Source organism: Olea europaea, chromosome 2 (assembly GCF_002742605.1).
Source record: "Olea europaea var. sylvestris chromosome 2, O_europaea_v1, whole genome shotgun sequence".
Classification (NCBI taxonomy): Eukaryota; Viridiplantae; Streptophyta; class Magnoliopsida; order Lamiales; family Oleaceae; genus Olea; species Olea europaea.
In genome coordinates this window covers 23,849,916-23,869,713 of record NC_036238.1, presented here as the reverse complement: position 1 = coordinate 23,869,713, position 19,798 = coordinate 23,849,916, and the positions used below count along the sequence as shown (strand labels likewise).

Sequence of the window (19,798 nt, the reverse complement as noted above, 5' to 3'; positions counted from 1 at the left end):
ACACAGGATAATGTCTTATAGGAAAGAACATTTGATTTTGGTATGGAAAGTCAAGCCACATAGCTTGAAGTTGCACAGAGTTCGTTCATAAGAAGAATGTGGAGTAGGACAATAATAACAAAGGGAAAGCTCGAGTCTTTGCTATGAATAAGCAAGAGGTTGAGAAGAATCCCAACGTTATAACCGGTATTCTTTTGATAGTTAATTTTCCTGCTTATAGGTTATTTAACTCCAGGGCAACGCATTCTTTTATTTCATCATCTTTCAAAGTTAAATCTTGTATATCATGTGATAAGTCTAAAAACTTGCTAGAAGTTAGCATTCCTTCAAGTAGGATGCTAAACACAAATAAGATAGCTAAGTCAGTTTAAATGAAACTTGAAAGAAGAACATTTGAAGCAAATCTATTCATTATAGACATGAAAGATTTTAACATAATTTTAGGTATGGACTGGTTTCATTGTAATAATACTACCATTCGATGCTAAGAAAAAGAAGTGTCCTTTAAAACTCCAGAGAAAGAAGAATTTTTCCTGTTTGGATTAAAGACCAACCCTAAAACACAAGTAATCTCAGTACTAAAGGCCAAAAAAAATGTTTGAGAAAGAAATGAGTCTTGGATTTCTAATAAATGTTTTGGGAACGCAACATCAAGAATATAAGATGAGTGAAGTACCAATAGTGCATGATTTTGAAGATGTATTTTCAAAAAATCTTCCGGGTGTACCCAAATAGGAAAATTGAGTTTTTGATATACTTGGTTCTTGAAGCAGTGCCAGTATCTAAAGCACCATATCGAATGACACCAAAATAGTTATAAAAATTAAAAATCCAAATTCAGGAATTATTAGATAATAGGTTTATTCGATCCAATGTTTCTCTGTAGAGAGCACAGGTCTTGTTTGTTAAGAAAATGACTGTAGTGTAAGAATGTGCATAGACTATCATGAACTGAGTAAACTCACTATTAAGAACAAGTATCCTCTACCGTAATTGAAGATTTGTTTAACCAATTAAGAGGAGTGAAGGTGTTCTCTAAGATGATTTAAGATTAAGTCAAGTGAATTAAAGATTAAGTCAATTAAAGATAAGGGTAACAAAGTCAGTTTTTTGGACTAGAGATGGCCGCTCTATGAATTTATTTTAATGCCTTTTGGTCTAACTAATGCTTCAGTGTTGTTAGTAGTTATGATGAATTGGGTGTTTTATCAAATTTTGGATTAATTTGCCATAGTCTTTATTGACGATATCTTGATATATTTGTAAGACAAAGATTAGCATAATGAATATCATAGAATGGTGTTAGACTCTAAGAAAGGAAAAGTTATAGCCAAATTTAAGAAATGTGGATTTTGGCCCGACTGAATAGGGTTTCTTTGTCGCATAGTTACTAGTCATGGGACTGATCTTGACCCAGCTAAAGTAGAGGCAGTAACTAAGTGGAACAGACAATTTTATGTGGGTAACATTCAAAGTTTTCTAGGTTTAGCTGGCTATTATCGAAGATTTATGGAATGCTTCTCTATATAGTTAAGCCGATGAACTAGTTAACCTTAAAGGGGGTAAAATTTTATTGGTTGGATGAGTGTGAACAGAGCTTCCAAGAGTTGAAATGATGATTTGTCACAACAACAATGTTAACAATTTCAAAAGGATCTAATGGTTTTGTGAACTATAGCGATGCATCTAAGCAAGGATTAGGGTGTGTCCTAATGCAGGATGGAAAGATGGTTGCTTATGCTTCAAGGCAATTAAAATAACATGAGCAAAGTTACCCAACGTATGAACTTGAACTTATGGTAGTGGTTTATGCATTGGAGTAATGGTGCCACTAATTGTATGGAAGCTAGTGTGAGATTTATAGATCATAAGAGTCTTAAATATTTCTTCACTAGAAGAAATTGAATATGAGATAAATGAGATGGTTGGAATAGGTAAAGGACTACAACTGCACTATAATTTACTATCCTGATAAAGCTAATGTGGTTGCAGATGCCTTAAGTAGGAAATTAGGAAGTCGGTATTTTTGATGCCAGATAAAGATCAGCTGATTAAAGAGTTTGAGAAGATAAAAATTGTATGTTGTTGTTTTTGCAAATCAAACTACATCTCAGATAGCTACTTTGATTATTTGACCAAATCTTAAAGATCAAATTATTAAAGCATAGGATAAGGATCGATTTCTCCAGAAAACTAGAGGTGAGGTTCGATCGGATAAAATGAAGGATTTTGAGGTGTCGTCGGATAAGGCATTAACATTCAAGGAAAGGCTTTTTGTGCCTAAGGATGAGGAATTGAGAAAGAAAATTCTAGAAGAAGCTTACTCAACTAATCCCAATGGTACAAAGATATATCGAGACCTTCGAGATATATTTTTGTGGTGGAACATGAAAAGAAATATTGGAGTTTTTGTCAGTGTGTGTGTTTGTCAACAAGGAAAAGTAGAATATCGAAGACCTTAAATATTTTAAATCCTTTGGAAATACCAGAATGGAAATGAGAACATATTTTGATGGATTTTGTAGTTGGTTTTTCAAAATCGGTGAAGGAAAATAATGTCATTTGGGTAATTGTTGATCGATTAAAGAAGATATCTTACTTTCTGTCAGTGGAAATGACATTCGGTATGGATCGATTTGCACAACAATATATTAGACAGATAGTAACATTGTATGCAGTCCCAATATCCATTGTCTCAGATAGAAACATGAGGTTTACCTCTATGTTCTGGAAAAGCTTACATAAAGTATTAGGAACAAAATTGAATTTTAGCATAGCTTACTATCCACTGTCAGATTGTTAATCCATAAGAACTATTCAAATATTGGAAGATATGTTGCATGCTTGTTTATTAGACCTAGGAGGGAGTTGGGAGTCAAGTGCCTTTAGTAGAATTGGCCTATAACAATAGCTTCTCGTCAACCATTGGTATGGCACCATATGAGACTTCTAACGATCAATTGATCACATAAAAGTAGCTCGAGATCGACAATAGAGTTATATAGACAACCACATAAAAGACTTGGATTTTGGAGTAGTGAAATGGTCATCTTGAAAGTGGCACCTATGAAGGGTGTAATAAGGTAAGAAAGGCAAGCTGAATCTTTTTATATAGGATCTTTTAGAACTGTTGATAAGGTTGTAACGTAGCGTATCTATTAGCTCTACTACTCGAACTATCTATTGTGCATGATGTTTTTCACGTGTCTATGATAAGAAACTATGTGCAAGATATCGGTCATATGGTGAGTTATCAAATAATAGATATTCAAAAAGGTCTATCTTAGAAAGAAGTTCCATTTTCTATTTTGGATAGAGAATTAAAAAAATTAAGGATTGAGGAAATTCCATTGGTCAAAGTTCAATGGTGACATCACGGTAGAGGAGAGGTTACTTGGGAAACAGAAGCAAAAATTAAAGCCAAATATCTGACACTATATATTTATTTTAAGATAATTTAGAGGACAAAATTTTTGTAAAGTCTGAGAAATGCAAAGTCCCAAGTTTTATATTCTTAAGTTAATTGGTGTAGTCCATTTAAAAAAACAAGCTATGGAATCTTGGCCCATTTAAGGTAATGAAAGCCCAAGCCATAAGTTATTTAAAAGTCCAAAGATTTAACACATTAGGTTTAAATAAATTTGATTACAAAGATTTAAAGAACAATTAGGTTGCCGCAATGGTCATCTACATAGTATTTCACGTAGACAACTAGGTTCAAATCACCATCTAGATTTTTACAAAAAATTTCATAAAAATGTTTTGGAGTTAAAGACACCTCATTTACACATTAAGAACAATTATGTCACGTTAATTGAATGGAATAATCATTTTATTAGTTGACATTCATAGAGATATATTACAAATCATATGAATAATTTGTTTTCCTCTAATTTTCACTATATAAAATTATAAACGTTTTATAAATTTTGTTATAAGAAATTTTTAATGGATTTATAACTCTTTAAATTCCTACTTAAAGACTAAATTCAACAAGGTTGAAGATGATATAATTTTTCCATTTAGCTTTCAGTAAAATGTAAGGTTACAAGAAGAGGAAAGTCACTTTTTCCACATCTCTCCTTAAATTTGAATTTTCTTTTAATTTTTCTCTCAAAAATCACTTTTTAGTTAAGTTAAGCTCAAAAAGATAGCAAGGGTATGAAGGAGAAATGCTTCTACACATTTTATTTCTTTATATTTCAAGAAAATCAAGGTAAATTGTGCCAAATATTTACAATTTCCGTTCATTTTATGTTATATATATGCTTGTGATGTGTGTTAGAATTTTTGAAGCCACGGAAAAAGGGGCTTAAGCATGGCCATAACCAATTTCTACGATCCCAATGAATTCTTTGAAATAATGAATTTGTTAGTGTTCATCTATGTGAAATGTTAAATTCTTTCCTACCAAAAGGATACACCGGGTGATACTAGTCCTACTAAGTTTAAAGCTCACGCTTTCTATGTTGACAAATTATTCAGATTAAAGGATGGTCGAAGTGGGATTCATGCGGGTTGCGAAGGATTCGAAAAGAGAAAGATATTTCAGTCGTGTAATTAGTCACATTTAAAGAATTTATAATTCTTACTAGTTATGCAACTTATGCTTAATTTATAAAAGATGTTAGTTCATCTTTATATTGTTTTTTAAGAAAGACTTCTTAGTTCTTTCTCTTGATGTGAACACTGAAATTTTAATTAATTTGAGTATGCATGTACTTAAAGTTGTTAAAGAAGTTAAGATTAAAATTCAGTCTTGTAACGATAATTTTCAACATATTCCCTAAATTTTTTTATTCATCATGGACAGAATTCTTGGAATATTTGAAAAAAAAAATTAGTAGGGTTTGAAAATCCTATATCCATTGCTTTGGAATCAAGTCAATTAGAGGTCGGTGGGATAAGTTATGCCCTTTTTCATTTGCTACGTTCAATGTACCCAAGAATAGTTTTTTTACACGTTTGGGTGTCCTTGTGAGTGCCTAAATGATGTTAGAAAACTCTGAAATTTAACTATTTCATACTTCAATGAGTTTGTAAAATACTATAAAAATCTCATAGAATTATGAATCCAAAAAATGGTCCAACTAAAAGTTTGATTGTTGGGTAGTGCGTTGCTGAATTTAACTCCGTTAATGTATGCTAACACTCATTTTAGTCCACCATTTTGGTGTTGTTATTTAGTAAATCAATATTATCTATCTTAAATCATACATTTCCAATAACTTTTGGAACTTGTAATAGAACGTAAGAGTAAACTTCAAAATAAAAAGGAAACTAATAAAAAATTTAATTTAATTTAATTTAATTCGAATTTTTGAAAGAAAAAAAAAGTACGTTGTTGTTTTTGTAACAATTTCAAATTTCAAGATTTGGATCGTTACAAAGACATCTGTCAAGAGATCTCAAATCAATCAATCTTGTAGAAGAACTCTTGGATTACGAGAAGATATGGAAGCTGCCTTGTGAAATGGAGGCTCATCGCTTCGTAAATACACTTTGATAGATTGTGACATCTCATCTCGGACATGGAGGTTCAACCTCTTTATGTCACTTTAGCTATGGCATTTAGCTCACTTCCGCTTCCTTTGTTGATGGTTTCAATTAGGCTAGGTGAGCATGTTGGAAAATTATTAATTTGCCACGTGGGTCGACATATGTAATTAATTGTGTATAAAGGCTATTTTAAAATTAAGTCCAAAATTAAAGTGATCTAATAAAGAACTAAGTAACGAGCGTGGGGTATCTAAATAAAGTTTGACTTTATTATATGTGTAGAATTGTATTTCATGATGGTCGAATACATATAGGAACTATATATGGGGTTATGGTCCCAATTCATATGCAATTTCTTGTTCATTGTATCATCCCATCAACACAAGAATATAAGTGAAGGCATATTGAAGAAAAAGATCCAATAACCACAATCAACAACGAAGATGAAGGAATTCTAGAATTAAGATTATGGATCAAGAAGCAAAATCGAAAACAAGAATCAAAGAATCCAAAAAGGCAATTTAAGATTGAAAGCAAGAAACCACTCAAGAAGGGATTCCAAGTTGATTTTTAAGATTCCAAATCCAGTAATAAAGAATAATTTACAATGTGCTAGGTCTAAAAGTGTAATTGACAATTTTGTGGACAAAATGGGCTTGATTGTATATTTGTACAAGTCAAGGACTTAATTGAACAATGTTGTAAAATTCAGGGACTTAGGGTGCAACTTTAAAAAGTTGTTTGGTAGGGATTAGGGTTTGAGTTTAAGGATCAAAACAAGAATGCAGCGCAGAATTTAACTAGTATCTCGCCCTGCCATCACTCGAGTGTAAAAAGCAGAACCTACGTCGCTCGTTTTTTGTCTCAATTTCGCTCAAGCGAAAGTGTGTCACTCGGTTTTTGCTGGAATGTCGCTTGAGCGATAGTGCTATCCGAAAAATCCTAATTCGCTTTTTTTGAGATTTTTACACTGCCCAAGACACATATTGACCCCAAGTATAAATAACACAAGTTTGGGATGTGAGGGACAGATTGCCACTTTGTGTCTTCATAGCAAAAACATCTTCACGTCACTCTTAAGAGATCCAAGGCGAAATCAACTAGAGAATCCATAATTCTTGTGATCCTGGCAATCAATAGTTAGGTCAAGAGATTTCGTTTGCTACGTTCAATGTACCCGAGAATAGTTTTTTTACACTTTTGGGTGTCCTTTTGAGTGCCTAAATGATGCTAGAAAACTCTAAAATTTTACTTTTTCATACTTGAATGAGTTTGTAAAATACTATAAAAATCTCATGGAATTATTAATCTGAAAAATGGTCCAACTAAAAGTTTGATTGTTGGGTAGTGCGTTGCTGAATTTAACTCCGTTAATGTATGCAAACACTCATTTTAGTCCGCCATTTTGGTGTTGTTATTTAATAAATCAATGTTATCTGCCTTAAATCATACGTTTCTAATAACTTTTGGAACTTGTAATAGAACATAAGAGTAAACTATAAAATAAAAAGGACACTAATAAAAAATTTAATTTAATTTAATCCGAATTTTTGAAAGAAAAAAAAAAGTACGTTGTTTTTGTAACAATTTCAAATTTCAAGATTTGGATCATTACAGAGACATCTGTCAAGAGATTTCAAATCAATCAATCTTGTAGAAGAACTCTTGGATTACGAGAAGATTCCTTCTTAAAGACAAAACACCATGCTTCCTTATATTAGTTGAGGAAGGGACTCTCTCAAAAGGGGATTGAGAGAGGTAGATCAAGGCATGGTTACAAGCACAAGAACAGGAGGTTCTTGGTGTTCCACTTGGAGGGACATACAGCACAGACCAAGAAGCTGTAGGAGACAGCAAATTAGGTTGCAGGAGGTAGAACAGGAGTCTAGCAGGAGGCTAGAGCCATCTACGGCAGTAGATCATAAGACTATGGCAGGGGTTCTTAACGGGTACATGATAGGCATATCATTGTATGCTCTGAATTGTCGATAGTGGGGGTAATTGGTTTTGTCCCGGAGTTTTTTCCACATTGGGTTTCTCTGTCATCAACTTGTGTGTTATTTACTACTTTCCTAGAATTTCTACAATGAATTAAGGTATGTTCCACATTATTAATTTTCTTGGTGATTTGACATGGAGGATTTTGATAATAAAGTAATTAAGTTTTCAATTTCTAACGTTTCCAATTTTGCAAAGTCTAAAGTTTCATAAAGATTAAGCAAGCAGTATCAAAGCTGACTCCATGTTAAACCATTGGGAATAAGCAAAGAATTTTGTGGTCGAAATTCATATATTAAGTTCCAGAATCTTTTAGTTTGGAATATGAATTTTATCCATAAACTTTGGAATTCACAATTTTCAAGCTAGAATTTTATGTTTAAAAGTTATAATTTGGATTCTCCGAGAATGATATGAATTTTAGCCATAAAATTTAAAATTCTAATTTTTTGGAGATTTTTGCGAAAATTCTGATTCAGAACAGCAACCGAGGTGCTAATTGGTGATACAGCACTGATCACTCAATGACACAACACCGGCATGGCACTGTAGTGCCCGGATTGGCATTGCTGCATGTCAATTTTCATAAATTTTCTTTTTTCTTTTGACCACAAAGGAGAAAAAATAAAAGTATGAAGGGGCAATCAATTTCAAATCTTGGTATTTAAAGTTTCTTTTGGATTACTAGTTTTTCAAAAATAGATTAGTTGAAGCAACATATTACCAAAGTAACCTCTCTTGCCTAAATTAATTTATTTGGAATATTAAGAAGGTTGTGTGTATGTAATTCATACGAATATTCACCGACCTAAAGGAAGGTTAATATTTGACCAAATTATTTGCACAGATGTGGTAATGAATATGTGATAATTATAAAGTTTTTCATTATGTAAACATTGAGTCGGCGAAAAGATAGGCTTGATATAACCGGATTTGTTGTCAAACCAAGAGTACCACATACAAGTTAATATTTCTATCAAAAGACTAAATATCAATGTTGTGCTCAGTCTCTTGTGATAGGGCCCACCATTATTTGAAATTATTTATTGTCCAATACGGACTTCCACATGAATATGCTATTTAGGTTTTGGTTCTCTATTTGGTTAATCCATCTACGTCTGCCATATCTTCCAAGATCAATTCAATTCCTATGCTTGAACCAATCTTTTAGGGCTAGAAAGAAAACGTTTGTATCGTTTTTGGCGATATGGATCTACACTTTATGTTATGAACAATCTACTACTTTTAAGGATAAGAGTTTCACTAATAAAATGGGATACGAATATGTGAGATCGTTCAAACTGCATAAGTTTTATGATCATGAAGCTTAAAATTCAAGCAACATTTAGGGGTGCTATGTCCAATAAGGTAACTGCCATGAAATTTCTTAAAGAAATATTACAAAATGCTTTGCAATAAAAAGTGATAAGGTTGAAACTAGTGCACTTTTGGCAAACTAAGTTTCACTAAAGTGTAAGATTAAAGAAAATATACGGGAGTACATCATGGATGGGTCTCATCTTGCTTCAATACCAATGGCACTAAAGTTTAAGTCGTCTGAAGACTTGTTTATGTATATAATTTTAATTTCTCTTCCTGTACGATTTGGTTAATTCAAGGTCAATTCCATCTATAAAAAAGAGAAAGTAGACTCCTGATGAGCTCATTTGAAAGAAGAAGAAGAAGAAAGTCTAAAGTAAGAGAGAATTGGAAGTACTCACTTGACAAGTACCTCTAAAGACAAGTTAAAGAACAAAAAAGTTGTATTCGGTTCAATTCAAAAGAAACAACAAATGTATGAAAAGGATAAATCATCTAGCCATTACTTTTGTGAAAATCTAGGACAGATGAAGAGAGATAGCACAAAGTACCACGCTTGGCGTGTAAAGAAAGTACACTTCTCACTTTGGTTTGTTCTGTGGTTAATTTAGTTTGAACACCAGGATGTAGATAGGTTCTAGTGCCACTACTTATATAAGTGTGTCTATATAGGTTTGTCTGAATTACCAAAAGCAAAATGATGCTGAAAGATTCATCTACATGAGGCGATGAATTAAAGTTGAAACTACAGAGACCTTTTAGGTTATCATTAAAGACTGGTGTTATTTCAGTTTGCCAAAAAAAGAAAAAAAGACACTTGCGGTACTATTTTTTAGACCAAATTTGATTTCTATTTCTACGTTGAACAAATTTGGCTACTCTTGTTCAATTGTAAATAGTCATTTTGATCTTTTTCTTAATTTAACTATTGTGGGTATCAATTCTTTATCTGGTTATGATAACCAATATCTACTTATTACGATTTCATCTTATAAAGAAATCTTGCATGTGAATTCACATTGTATTAAACATAAATTAACAAATGAAAATTTCGCTTCATTATGGCAAAAGTGATTAGATCACATCTCTCAAAAGTGAATGAAAAAACTTATTTTAGAAGAAATTCTTGATCCCTTTATTTTTCAAATTTAAGTGTTTATATTAATCACATTAAGGGAAAACAAACAAACATAAGGAGATTGGGAGCCAATAAGACTTCGGACGTCTTGGAACTAATTTATACGGATATCTGTGGGCCATTTCCTTTGATTTCTTAGAATGATCAACAGTAATTTATTATATTTATAGACAAATTTTTTTCACTATAGCTACCTATATCCCATCTATGAGAAATTCCAAACATTGGACATGTGCAAGGTATATAAGGTTGAAAATCAATTCAGCAAAAGAATAAAACACATCAAATTTGGTTGTGGTGATGAATACTATGATAGATATGACGATTCAGAAAAACAACGTTCAGGGCCTTTTGCTAAATTCCTAGAAAAATGTGGAATCATCCCACAATACACCAGAATCTCTTACTCCAGATCTTGTTTAAGAAGCAATTTCAGATCAAGACAATATTATAAAATCTCTGGTACACAATCAAAAGATTGTTTCAAAAGAACAACCTCAAGAAAATGCCACTAAGGAAATCCACTAAAGAAAGAAAGGTAATTTGGATAATTATCATATTTTTCCAAGAGAATAAGGATGGTATTGTATTGATGGAAGAAGATCTGATCAATCAACATTCGTCGTGTAATGCAAAGGAATAATTTTTAAGAATAGATTGATGCCATGAATGAAGAGATAATGTTCATAAGTAACAATAACATTTAGGAACTCATTACATTGCCTGAAGGTACAAAACCCATTGGTTGTAAATGGATATTTAAAACCAAAAGGGGTTTCGAAGGGTAATGTAGAGAGATATACGGCTCGTCTTGCTGTAAATGGCTTTACTCAAAAGGAAGGTATTGAATTTCTCTCCGATTTCTTCGAAAGACTCTTTTAGGCCTATTAGGGCATTTGATCTTAAGCAACATCTAATAGTTTACAAATTAAAGAAATCCATATATGGGCTTAAGCAAGTTTCACATCAATGGTATCACAAATTTCATCAAATAATTATTTCGTTCAATTTTGAGATGAATTCAGTTAATGAATGTGTATGTCATAAGTTCAGTGGGAGTAAGCATATTTTTTGGTACTAGATGTCAATGATATACTATTTGCCTGCAATGATTAAGGATTACTGGATGAAATCAAGAGATTTCGATTATGGAATTTTGAGATGAAAGATCTTGATGATGCCTCTTCTATGTCAGGAATACAAATACGCTAAGATCGTTCTCAGGGTAGATTCAGATTATCACAAAAGAACTATATCGATAAAGTTCTTAAAGGATTTAGGATATACATATGTAAACCAGGTGATATCCCTATTACTAAGGGAGATAAATTTAGTCTCAATTAATGCTCTAAGGATAAACTTAAAGAAACAAAAGTATAGAAAATTCCATGTGCTTCAGCGGTTGATGGTTTAATGTATGCTAATATTTGCGTATGTCTGAATATGACATTCATTGGTTGAATGCCAGGCAGATATTTAAATTGCTCTAGGATGGATATTTGGAAAGCAGCCAATTAGGTTATTCGGTGTTTATAAAGAATTAAGGATCACATGATCACATTTAAGAAAATCAGACCAATTGGAGATCACTGGATATTCTGAATTTGATCATGGAATATAATTGCAAAATTTTGTCACTAGGTTGGATATTTTGGATGGATTTGAAACATCACTTTAGTTATTCTGTTGTAATAGTAGTCTTGTATTCCAAAAGGTGCTTGATGATGTCAAAGTTTATAGATATTAGTTTCTCATTGTTGAGGAAATAATCCAGAGTGTTCAGATTTCTATGGAATAATTAGGACAAACTTTATAATTGCGGATCTGCTTACTAGGGGCTATTACCCCAAGTCTTTCATGAGCATATTATTCACGTAGGTGGTTTATTTTTTATAATATGCCAGTTTATTAGGAGTTTGTATCTGGATGTTGTCTTTTTGACCCATGATTTTGATTGTGCACATTAAAGTTTATTTCAGTAATAAAGTATTCAGATCAGTTATTACTCTGATTAAAGTTTATGGTTGATCTCAATAAAGAATAAGGTAGGACCAGTTGGAAATAGACATGTTTGGATCATATTTCATGCAATTTTCATACAACACATCCATACGTGCTCTATTGATTTGATTGTGCTGTAATACATGACCATCGATAAGTTTAGTTTTGATATTTATAACAAAAATCGCTTTGATTCTATATTAGCATAATTAATGGATGACATTGTTCAGAGATGCTTTTTGGTTATGATAGCAAAAATAAGCTCTTAAAGTTATACATATATATAAAGGAACATATGCGGCCCAAGTGGGAGACTGTTAGGAAATTATTAACTTTTCATGTGGGCCAACATATGTGATTAATTATATATAAAGGATATTTTAAAGTTAAGCCGAAAATTAAAGTGATATAATAAAGAATTAAGTAATTGGGCTTAAGGTATATACATAAAGTGTGGGCCGGATTATATGTGTAGAGACCGGATTCTTTTAGAATTATATTTCATAATACGTAAATTACATATTGAAACTATGTATAGAGTTATGGTCCATAATTCAAATTCAATTTCTCGCTCTTTGCATCATCCCATCAAGATAAGAATACAAGAGAATATATTGAAGAAGAAGATCCAATACCAACAACCAAGAATTAAGATGAAGGAATTCTAGAATCAAGATCATGGATCAAGAAGCAAAATCAAGAATAAGAATTAAAGAATCCAAGGAGGCAAAATTCAAGATTGAAAGCAAGAAACCAGTCAAGAAGAGATTCTAAGTTGATTTTCAATACTCAAGATTCAGAATCAAGATCCAGTGAAAAAGAATCATTTCCAAAGAATTAAGGTGTGGTTTGCACTATTCATTTTCTTGGTTATTTGGCAAAGAGAGTGTTAGATTTTATGTAATTGGCAATTCTGTGAATAAAAGGACTGAAATAAATACGTTGTAAAAAGTCAAGAAGTTAGTTGCAATATTGTAGACTTGAGATAAGTAAGTTAAGAATTGAGTTCGGAATAAAGAAAGAAGTGACAACGCAATTTTGCTAGCCTATATCCTGGACATTGCTTGAGCGACAGAAATAGAAACCCCATCACCCATCTCTCGCTGAGCGATAGACCATCGCTCGCCTGTCACTAGCTCTTTTTTTGGGAACAATAGTGTTATGCGTAAAACCCTACTTCGCATTTTTGTAGAATTTTAAACGGCACAAACTACCCAATTGCCTTCAACTAAAAATATCTAATACCTTGCATGAAATTTCTATGATTGTTCATTGTGTTGTCTCTCCACATTATTCCTAGAAGATTCAATAATACAATCTATTGGTGAGATCATTCGATTCATTCTTTAATTTAGACTACCATATTAGGGGAAAACATCAAATCTATTGTATCCAAAACACCCACTTCCTAAACACACTTAAAAATGTACTTTCTCAATTAAACTTTAGAGACTGTTGAAGATTGAGAGAGGTCGGACTATAAGTGCAGGAAGAGTACAAGAATTGGTCATTCTTGGTGATTCACTTGAAAGAGACAATTGTTAAAGATCGGGAGCTGGTGGTTTTAGCAGGATCTCGGAGGTTATAGGAAGTAGATTGAAAAGCCTAGTGGAATTGGCTTGGCAACATCTAACTATAAATCCATATTGTCTATAATGGACGTAACTAGCTTGGTCTCGGAGTTTTTATCTAGTTGCGTTTCTCCGTCAACATATCTAGTGTTGTTTACTGCATTCTTATTACAAACTGCAACAATTCAACTTAGGATAAGTAGACTATTTAATTAACCATTTAGAAACAATTAAAAAGTGACTTTTTGCTTTTAATTGTCTTAATTTTGTAAGGTCGAATTAAATCGATAATCTAGATCCTTCTATTAAGCTTTTTTCAAGTGATATTAGAGCCTAAATCATTTCGTGGCCTTAGTTTCTCTAGATGAGTAGTTTGTTATACGTCCTGCCATATTTTGATGGCATTAATTATGCCCATTGAAAGGTTCGAATAAGAGCCTTTTAAAATCTATGGATGAACGCATTTGGTTGACTGTTGTTAATGGCTTGGCTGTCCCTAGTTCTATGGTTGATAATGTAGCAATCCCCACTTTCATTACGAATTGGACTAAAACAAACCTAGATAAATGAACTTGGAACAGCAAAACTTTGCATGCGTTGTTTACAACTATGTCCCTTGAAGAGTTTAGGTGAGTGTTCCATGTGTAAGGTAGCTAAAGAGGTTTAGGATTTTATCAACTATACATGAGGGAACTCAGGCTGTAAAGTACTCTAAATTGCATATGCTGACCACTAGGTTTCAGCAGGTTAGGATGAAAGAGGATGAGAGCTTTGATGAATTCTGTGCTAGCCTAAATAACATATTTAATTCTAGCTTCAAACTAGGTAAAAGAATCTTGGAACCTAATATAGTCAGAAAAATCCTTAGATCATTAACTGAGCGATTTAGGCCTAAAATTACGGCTATTGAAGAGAGTATAGATATAAACTTTGTTAAGGTAGAAGAGCTAGTTGGATCTCCCCAAACTTATTAACAAACATTAGCTAAATCTACAAACGATAAGTCCTTGACCTTAAACACTGTGAGGAATAGTTGTAGAGAGTCTTTAGAATCAGATTCTCCTAATGAAGAGGAATTAGCATACTTTGCTAAAAAATATTTGAAAAATGTTTAGAAATAAAAAGAAACCTCAACAAAAGTATAGAAATGGCCCTAATGAGTCTATGAAGAGTTCTAATTCTAGAAGATGTCATAATTGTTGAGATTATGGCCATATTAGGAGTGAGTGCCATAGTAGTAGGAGAAATCTGGATAAGGCTTTGAATGCTACTTTCACTGATGAGGAGTCTAGCTTGGACAATTAGAATGAGAAATTCACATGTGAAGAATGGAGGAAATATATTGCCTTTACGGTTAGGTTTAGGAGTGGATCTAATAAGGGGAGGACATGGTTGAGGACATAGATAATGGTGAGGAATCAGAGGAAGATTTTGATAGTGAGAGGGATTTTCATTAGGCTTATGATCAAATCTTTGAAGAGAGTATTAAGATTCTAACTATAAATAAAGCCTTAGGTACAAAGATTGATGAACTCGAGTGGAAGAAAGAGAAATTGTTAGCTTTCCTTTAGGTATCTACCTCAACCCAGAGTAAGCTGAAATCCATGAACGAATCTTTAGATACTTAGGTTAAGAATCTGGCAAGTGAGCTTGAGAAGACTTATTCTCACCATTGAAAATGAAACTTTAGAAATTTAGGCTAAGAATCTTCTGAGCAAACTAGAGTTTTCCAAGTCTCAACTTCTTGTCTTTTCTAGTGGTTCTATGAAGTTAGATAACGTCCTAGGAATGGGCAAACCTGTTGGTAATAAGGGAGGTCTAGGATACAAGGAGAAATATCATAATGTTGCTGGTACGTCCAAGACCATGTTTGTCCCTACCATGACTAACCTAAACATGTGCTTAACCCTAAATAACAAAAAAATTGTAGGACAGAGGCCTACTAGACAGTAAAGGATCCACCAATCTAGGAATGGAAGTCAACAATCACATAACTTTGGTCCTAGGTTTATCCTTACATGTTGTCATTGTGAAGAGTTTAAATTCGATCTTGAAATGTTTACGTTTGTTTTTTTAAATGAATTTCTATGGATGTCATAAGTGGAACTATTCTAAGAATATTTCTTCAAAAATAAGTTATGTTTAAAAGTAGATATGTGTTATAGAAGTTAATTTACAAATCACTGTTTACCAACAAAAAAAAAAGGAGGGGAAGTGCTAGCAAATTTATGTATTGTTGTCTCTTTAAAATTTTCAATTTCTGTTTTGACTTTAAAAATTCATAACTCACTCATTACTTGGAAATTTTAGAAAAAGCAATGGCCCTGGGTAGCTACATAGGTTAGCTACTGAATGAATTTGGAATCATGTCAATCCGATGTCGGTAAAATTTTATATGTCACTTTAAATATACTTTACATGGGTAGCGCTGCTGTTTTTAAGCTTCTGCTATTGGTTTCAAAAATTCATAACTCACTCGTTACCTGAAATTTTTAGACAAAACCAATTGGGATTGGTAGTTTTACGGGTTAGCTAATGAATAAAGTTAAAATCATGTCGATTTGATATGTGTAGGATTTTATATGGCACCTTGAGTAAGCTTTGCGGGGTTACCTTCCAACCCGAATCACTGAAGGATATTGAAAAAATATTTTAATACCCTATATGCTGCCAATGGAAGCCGATATTAGGATATGTCATCTTATGAGAGGTTTTCTACTTTACACTAAAATTTTACAAAATTTTGAGGTCAAGCGCCATACAAGCAAATTTATTTTAACAATCACTGTTTGAGATAAAAACTAAAACAGCGTCATTATTTTAGAAGTCTTGCTAAAAATTTCACGTCAATAGTGGTTACTTGCATGGAAACCATTCTAAAAACATTTTTGAAATTGTTTCTTTTAGTATTGAATTACTTTGTTTTAGTAGGAAAAAAATTGAATTAAATTCTTAAATTAAATCATTATACTTTCCGCAGTTTACGGCTAAAGTACATTTAATGTAGTGACGTTTCAATCCTTGTGGGTCGTGTCGTTACAGCGTAGTATCAGAGCACAATTTTAGTCACTTTTGTAGACTCAACATTTTTTTTAAAAACTAATATTATTTTAAATACAAATAGAAATTTTGAAGATGAGAAAAATGAAATATTTAAGGCACTCCATGGCATCTCACATCCATCAATCAACCTCATCCTACGACCCGGGAATATTTAGCTAAGTAAAGTTAAAATCTTTCTTATGCAAAATGTTACGATTCTATAATTATGTTTTTCATGTTTCACTACATTTTACATTTTTCTTTATGTATACCTTATATGTAAAAATATATGTAGTTTGAAAAAAAAGTTAGTTATTCTAAAGACATGTATTGGGAAAGAACTTAAAGTTATGGGTAACAAATGGCAAATGAAAGAGGAAAATTCTGGGAGAATGAATCATATTAGTCAATAGGAGATAGATATCCAAGCTTACCTAGATTTGTGGTAGACGAAACCTCATGCCTTGACAATCATATACGAAGCTTGTACTAGCATTTGCAAAAAATAAATTAATAAATAAACAAATTAATTTGTTCAAGTTGAGAAATAATTCCCTTTTTTTTTCAAGTGAGCTGGTAATGGATAAATGAAGCTAATAAGAGATATTGTATTTTATTTCAAAGAAAATGTCTCGAGCAAACAGGACAAATTGATGAGGAACTTCCTACAAGCAGTTCAAGACCTTGGCAGGCTGAATCAGAATCTAGCCCTACCCACACCACCATCTCCTAGTACTCTCCCGCATCATGCCTCGGTGGTTGAGTTATTTCAAAGGCACAAGCCTCATTCCTTTGATGGAGCATCTAGTACACTAGTAGTTAAGGAGTCGCTTCATAAGTTAGAGTGAATTTTTCGATTCATCGACTGCACTGATGCCCAAAAGGTCCAGTGTGCAAAGTTTATGGTAACAGGTGATGCAAGTCACTGGTGGGATTCGATGTCCGAAACTAGAACCCTGGAGGAGCAATTTGCATTAACTTGGGAACAATTTAAGGAAAAAGTGACGGACAAGAATTTTCCTCAGTCTTTAAGGGATTTCAAAGATAGCGAATTCATTCAGCTCAGGTAGGGTAATATGTCTCTGACTGATTACGAGCGAAAATTCAATTAATATCTCAAGGTATGCTCCACACTTGGTTGACACGAAAATTAAAAAGACTCGAAGGTTTAAGCAATGGTTAAACCTAGACCTAAGCATGATTCTTATGTCACATCATACCATGAGATGCTGGAACGAGCTCACGCCATTTGGTATCAGAAGGCAAATGCAGAGCAACACTGTCAATTGTACAACCAGCAGGGTAAAGAGCAAGTTGGAAAGAGAAAATGGACTTGTCAAGACAAAGGAAAAGGAAAATGGCAAAATAAGAAGGCTAATATCGGATATAGTGCCAGTAAGGCCATAGTTATCGCAATTGTGCCTTGCCCTAAGTGTGGTAAATCTTATCGTGGTGAATGCTTGTATCGGAAGAATTATTGTTTTCGTTGTGTTAAGCAAGGACACGTTGCTAAGGATTATCCCATATTTACTAAGAAGAAAGATGACAATAGTGATCAGAATAAAAAGGAAAAAGCACGAGTTTTTACAATGACTCAGAAGGATGCTGAGGAGAACTCAAATGTGATAGCAGGTATACTAGTGATATCTAATACACTTGCTTATGTACCGTTTGATATAGGAGCTACTCACTCTTTTGTATCAACATCTTTCATTAATAAATCTAGTATTAATTGTGATAAGTTAAAGAGTACACTAGAAGTTAGCATCCCTTTAGGCAGAACATTGAACACATATCAGTTCTCTAGGTCGGTGAATCTTAAAATTGAGGGAAAAACATTTGAATCTGATTTGTGTCTGATAGAGATGAAAGACTTTGATGTGATTTTGGGCATGGATTGGTTAATATATAATTATGATAGAGAAAGGGAAGTATCTTTTCAGAAAACAGGAGAAGAACAACTATCTATCCCTAGAATAAAGATCAAATCCCATCTCCAAGTAGCATCGGCCTTATAAGGCTGGAAAATGTTGAGAAAAGAAACATCTCAAGGGTTTCTAGTTGACATCTCAAGAGAAAAATAGGCAACGATAAATATTGATGACGTACCAGTGATACAATAATTTATAAATGTATTTCTAGAAGATCTACCTGGTATTCCACCAGATAGACAAGTGGAATTCACAATAGATCTGGTTTCCCGAGCGGTACCAATATCTAAAGCTCCATATAGAATGGCTCCAAAGGAACTTCACAAGTCAAAAATTTAGCTACAAGAATTATTAGATAGTGGCTTTATTCAACCAAGTACCCCCATGGGATGCAAAGAAGAAAGATGGAAATATGAGGATGTGTATCGACTATCGGGAGTTAAATCGTTTGACCATCATTAATAGGTATCATCTCCCGTGAATCGAGGATTTGTTTAATCAATTGAAAGGGGCTAATATATTTTCCATGATCAATTTACGAACTAGATATCATCAATTGAAAGTTAAGATGAGTGATATACTAAAGACAGCTTTCAAAACTCGTTATGGACATTATGAGTTTACAGTTATGCCGTTCAGGTTGACAAATGCTTCGGCAGTGTTCAAGGATCTAATGAATCGTGTATTTCATCAGTATTTGGATCAATTTGTCATAATTTTCATAGATGATATTTTGATATACTTCAAGAGTAAAGATCAACATGAGGAACATTTTGGAATGGCACTAGAAATATTGCGCAAGGAAAAGTTGTAAGCCATAAAAAGAGTGAATTTTGGCTTTAGCGAGACAGATTCCTCGGTCATGTAGTTACTACCCATGGAATTGAAATACATCCAATAAAGGTGGAAGCGGTAACTAATTGGAAGACATTGATATACTTCAAGAGTAAAGATCAACATGAGGAACATTTTGGAATGGCACTAGAAATATTGCGCAAGGAAAAGTTGTAAGCCAAATTTAAAAAGAGTGAATTTTGGCTTTAGCGAGACAGATTCCTCGGTCATGTAGTTACTACCCATGGAATTGAAATACATCCAATAAAGGTGGAAGCGGTAACTAATTGGAAGACACCGACTAACGCTAGTAAAGTTCGAAGTTTTCTATGATTGGCTAGGTACTATCGGAGATCTATAGAAGCATTCTCCAAAATAGCTGGACCAATGATGCAATTGATTAGGAAAGGAGTAAAGTTTCAATTGACAGATAAGTGTGAGCAAAGCTTTCGAGTGCTAAAGCA

General features: G+C 33.1%; 1 protein-coding gene across 1 annotated transcript; it reads left to right on the top strand.

Annotated features, from left to right (window-relative positions):
- The first annotated feature begins 17,744 nt into the window (after window positions 1-17,744).
- On the top strand, window positions 17,745-18,839 carry LOC111374101. Its single transcript, XM_022996734.1, has 5 exons — window positions 17,745-17,882; window positions 18,003-18,201; window positions 18,250-18,449; window positions 18,545-18,629; window positions 18,712-18,839. The coding sequence occupies exons 1-5, from the start codon at window positions 17,745-17,747 to the stop codon at window positions 18,837-18,839; spliced, it is 750 nt and encodes a 249-aa protein (XP_022852502.1).
- The last annotated feature ends 959 nt before the right edge of the window (window positions 18,840-19,798 follow it).

Excerpts from the sequence above, each read along its gene's own strand:
- LOC111374101 (XM_022996734.1), top strand. The coding sequence starts at position 17,745 with ATGGTTAAACCTAGACCTAAGCATGATTCTTATGTCACATCATACCAT. Across the intron at positions 18,450-18,544 it reads TAGAGATGAAAGACTTTGAT|AATAAAGATCAAATCCCATC; the intron begins GTGATTTTGGGC and ends ATCTATCCCTAG. Across the intron at positions 18,630-18,711 it reads AAACATCTCAAGGGTTTCTA|AAGATCTACCTGGTATTCCA; the intron begins GTTGACATCTCA and ends ATGTATTTCTAG.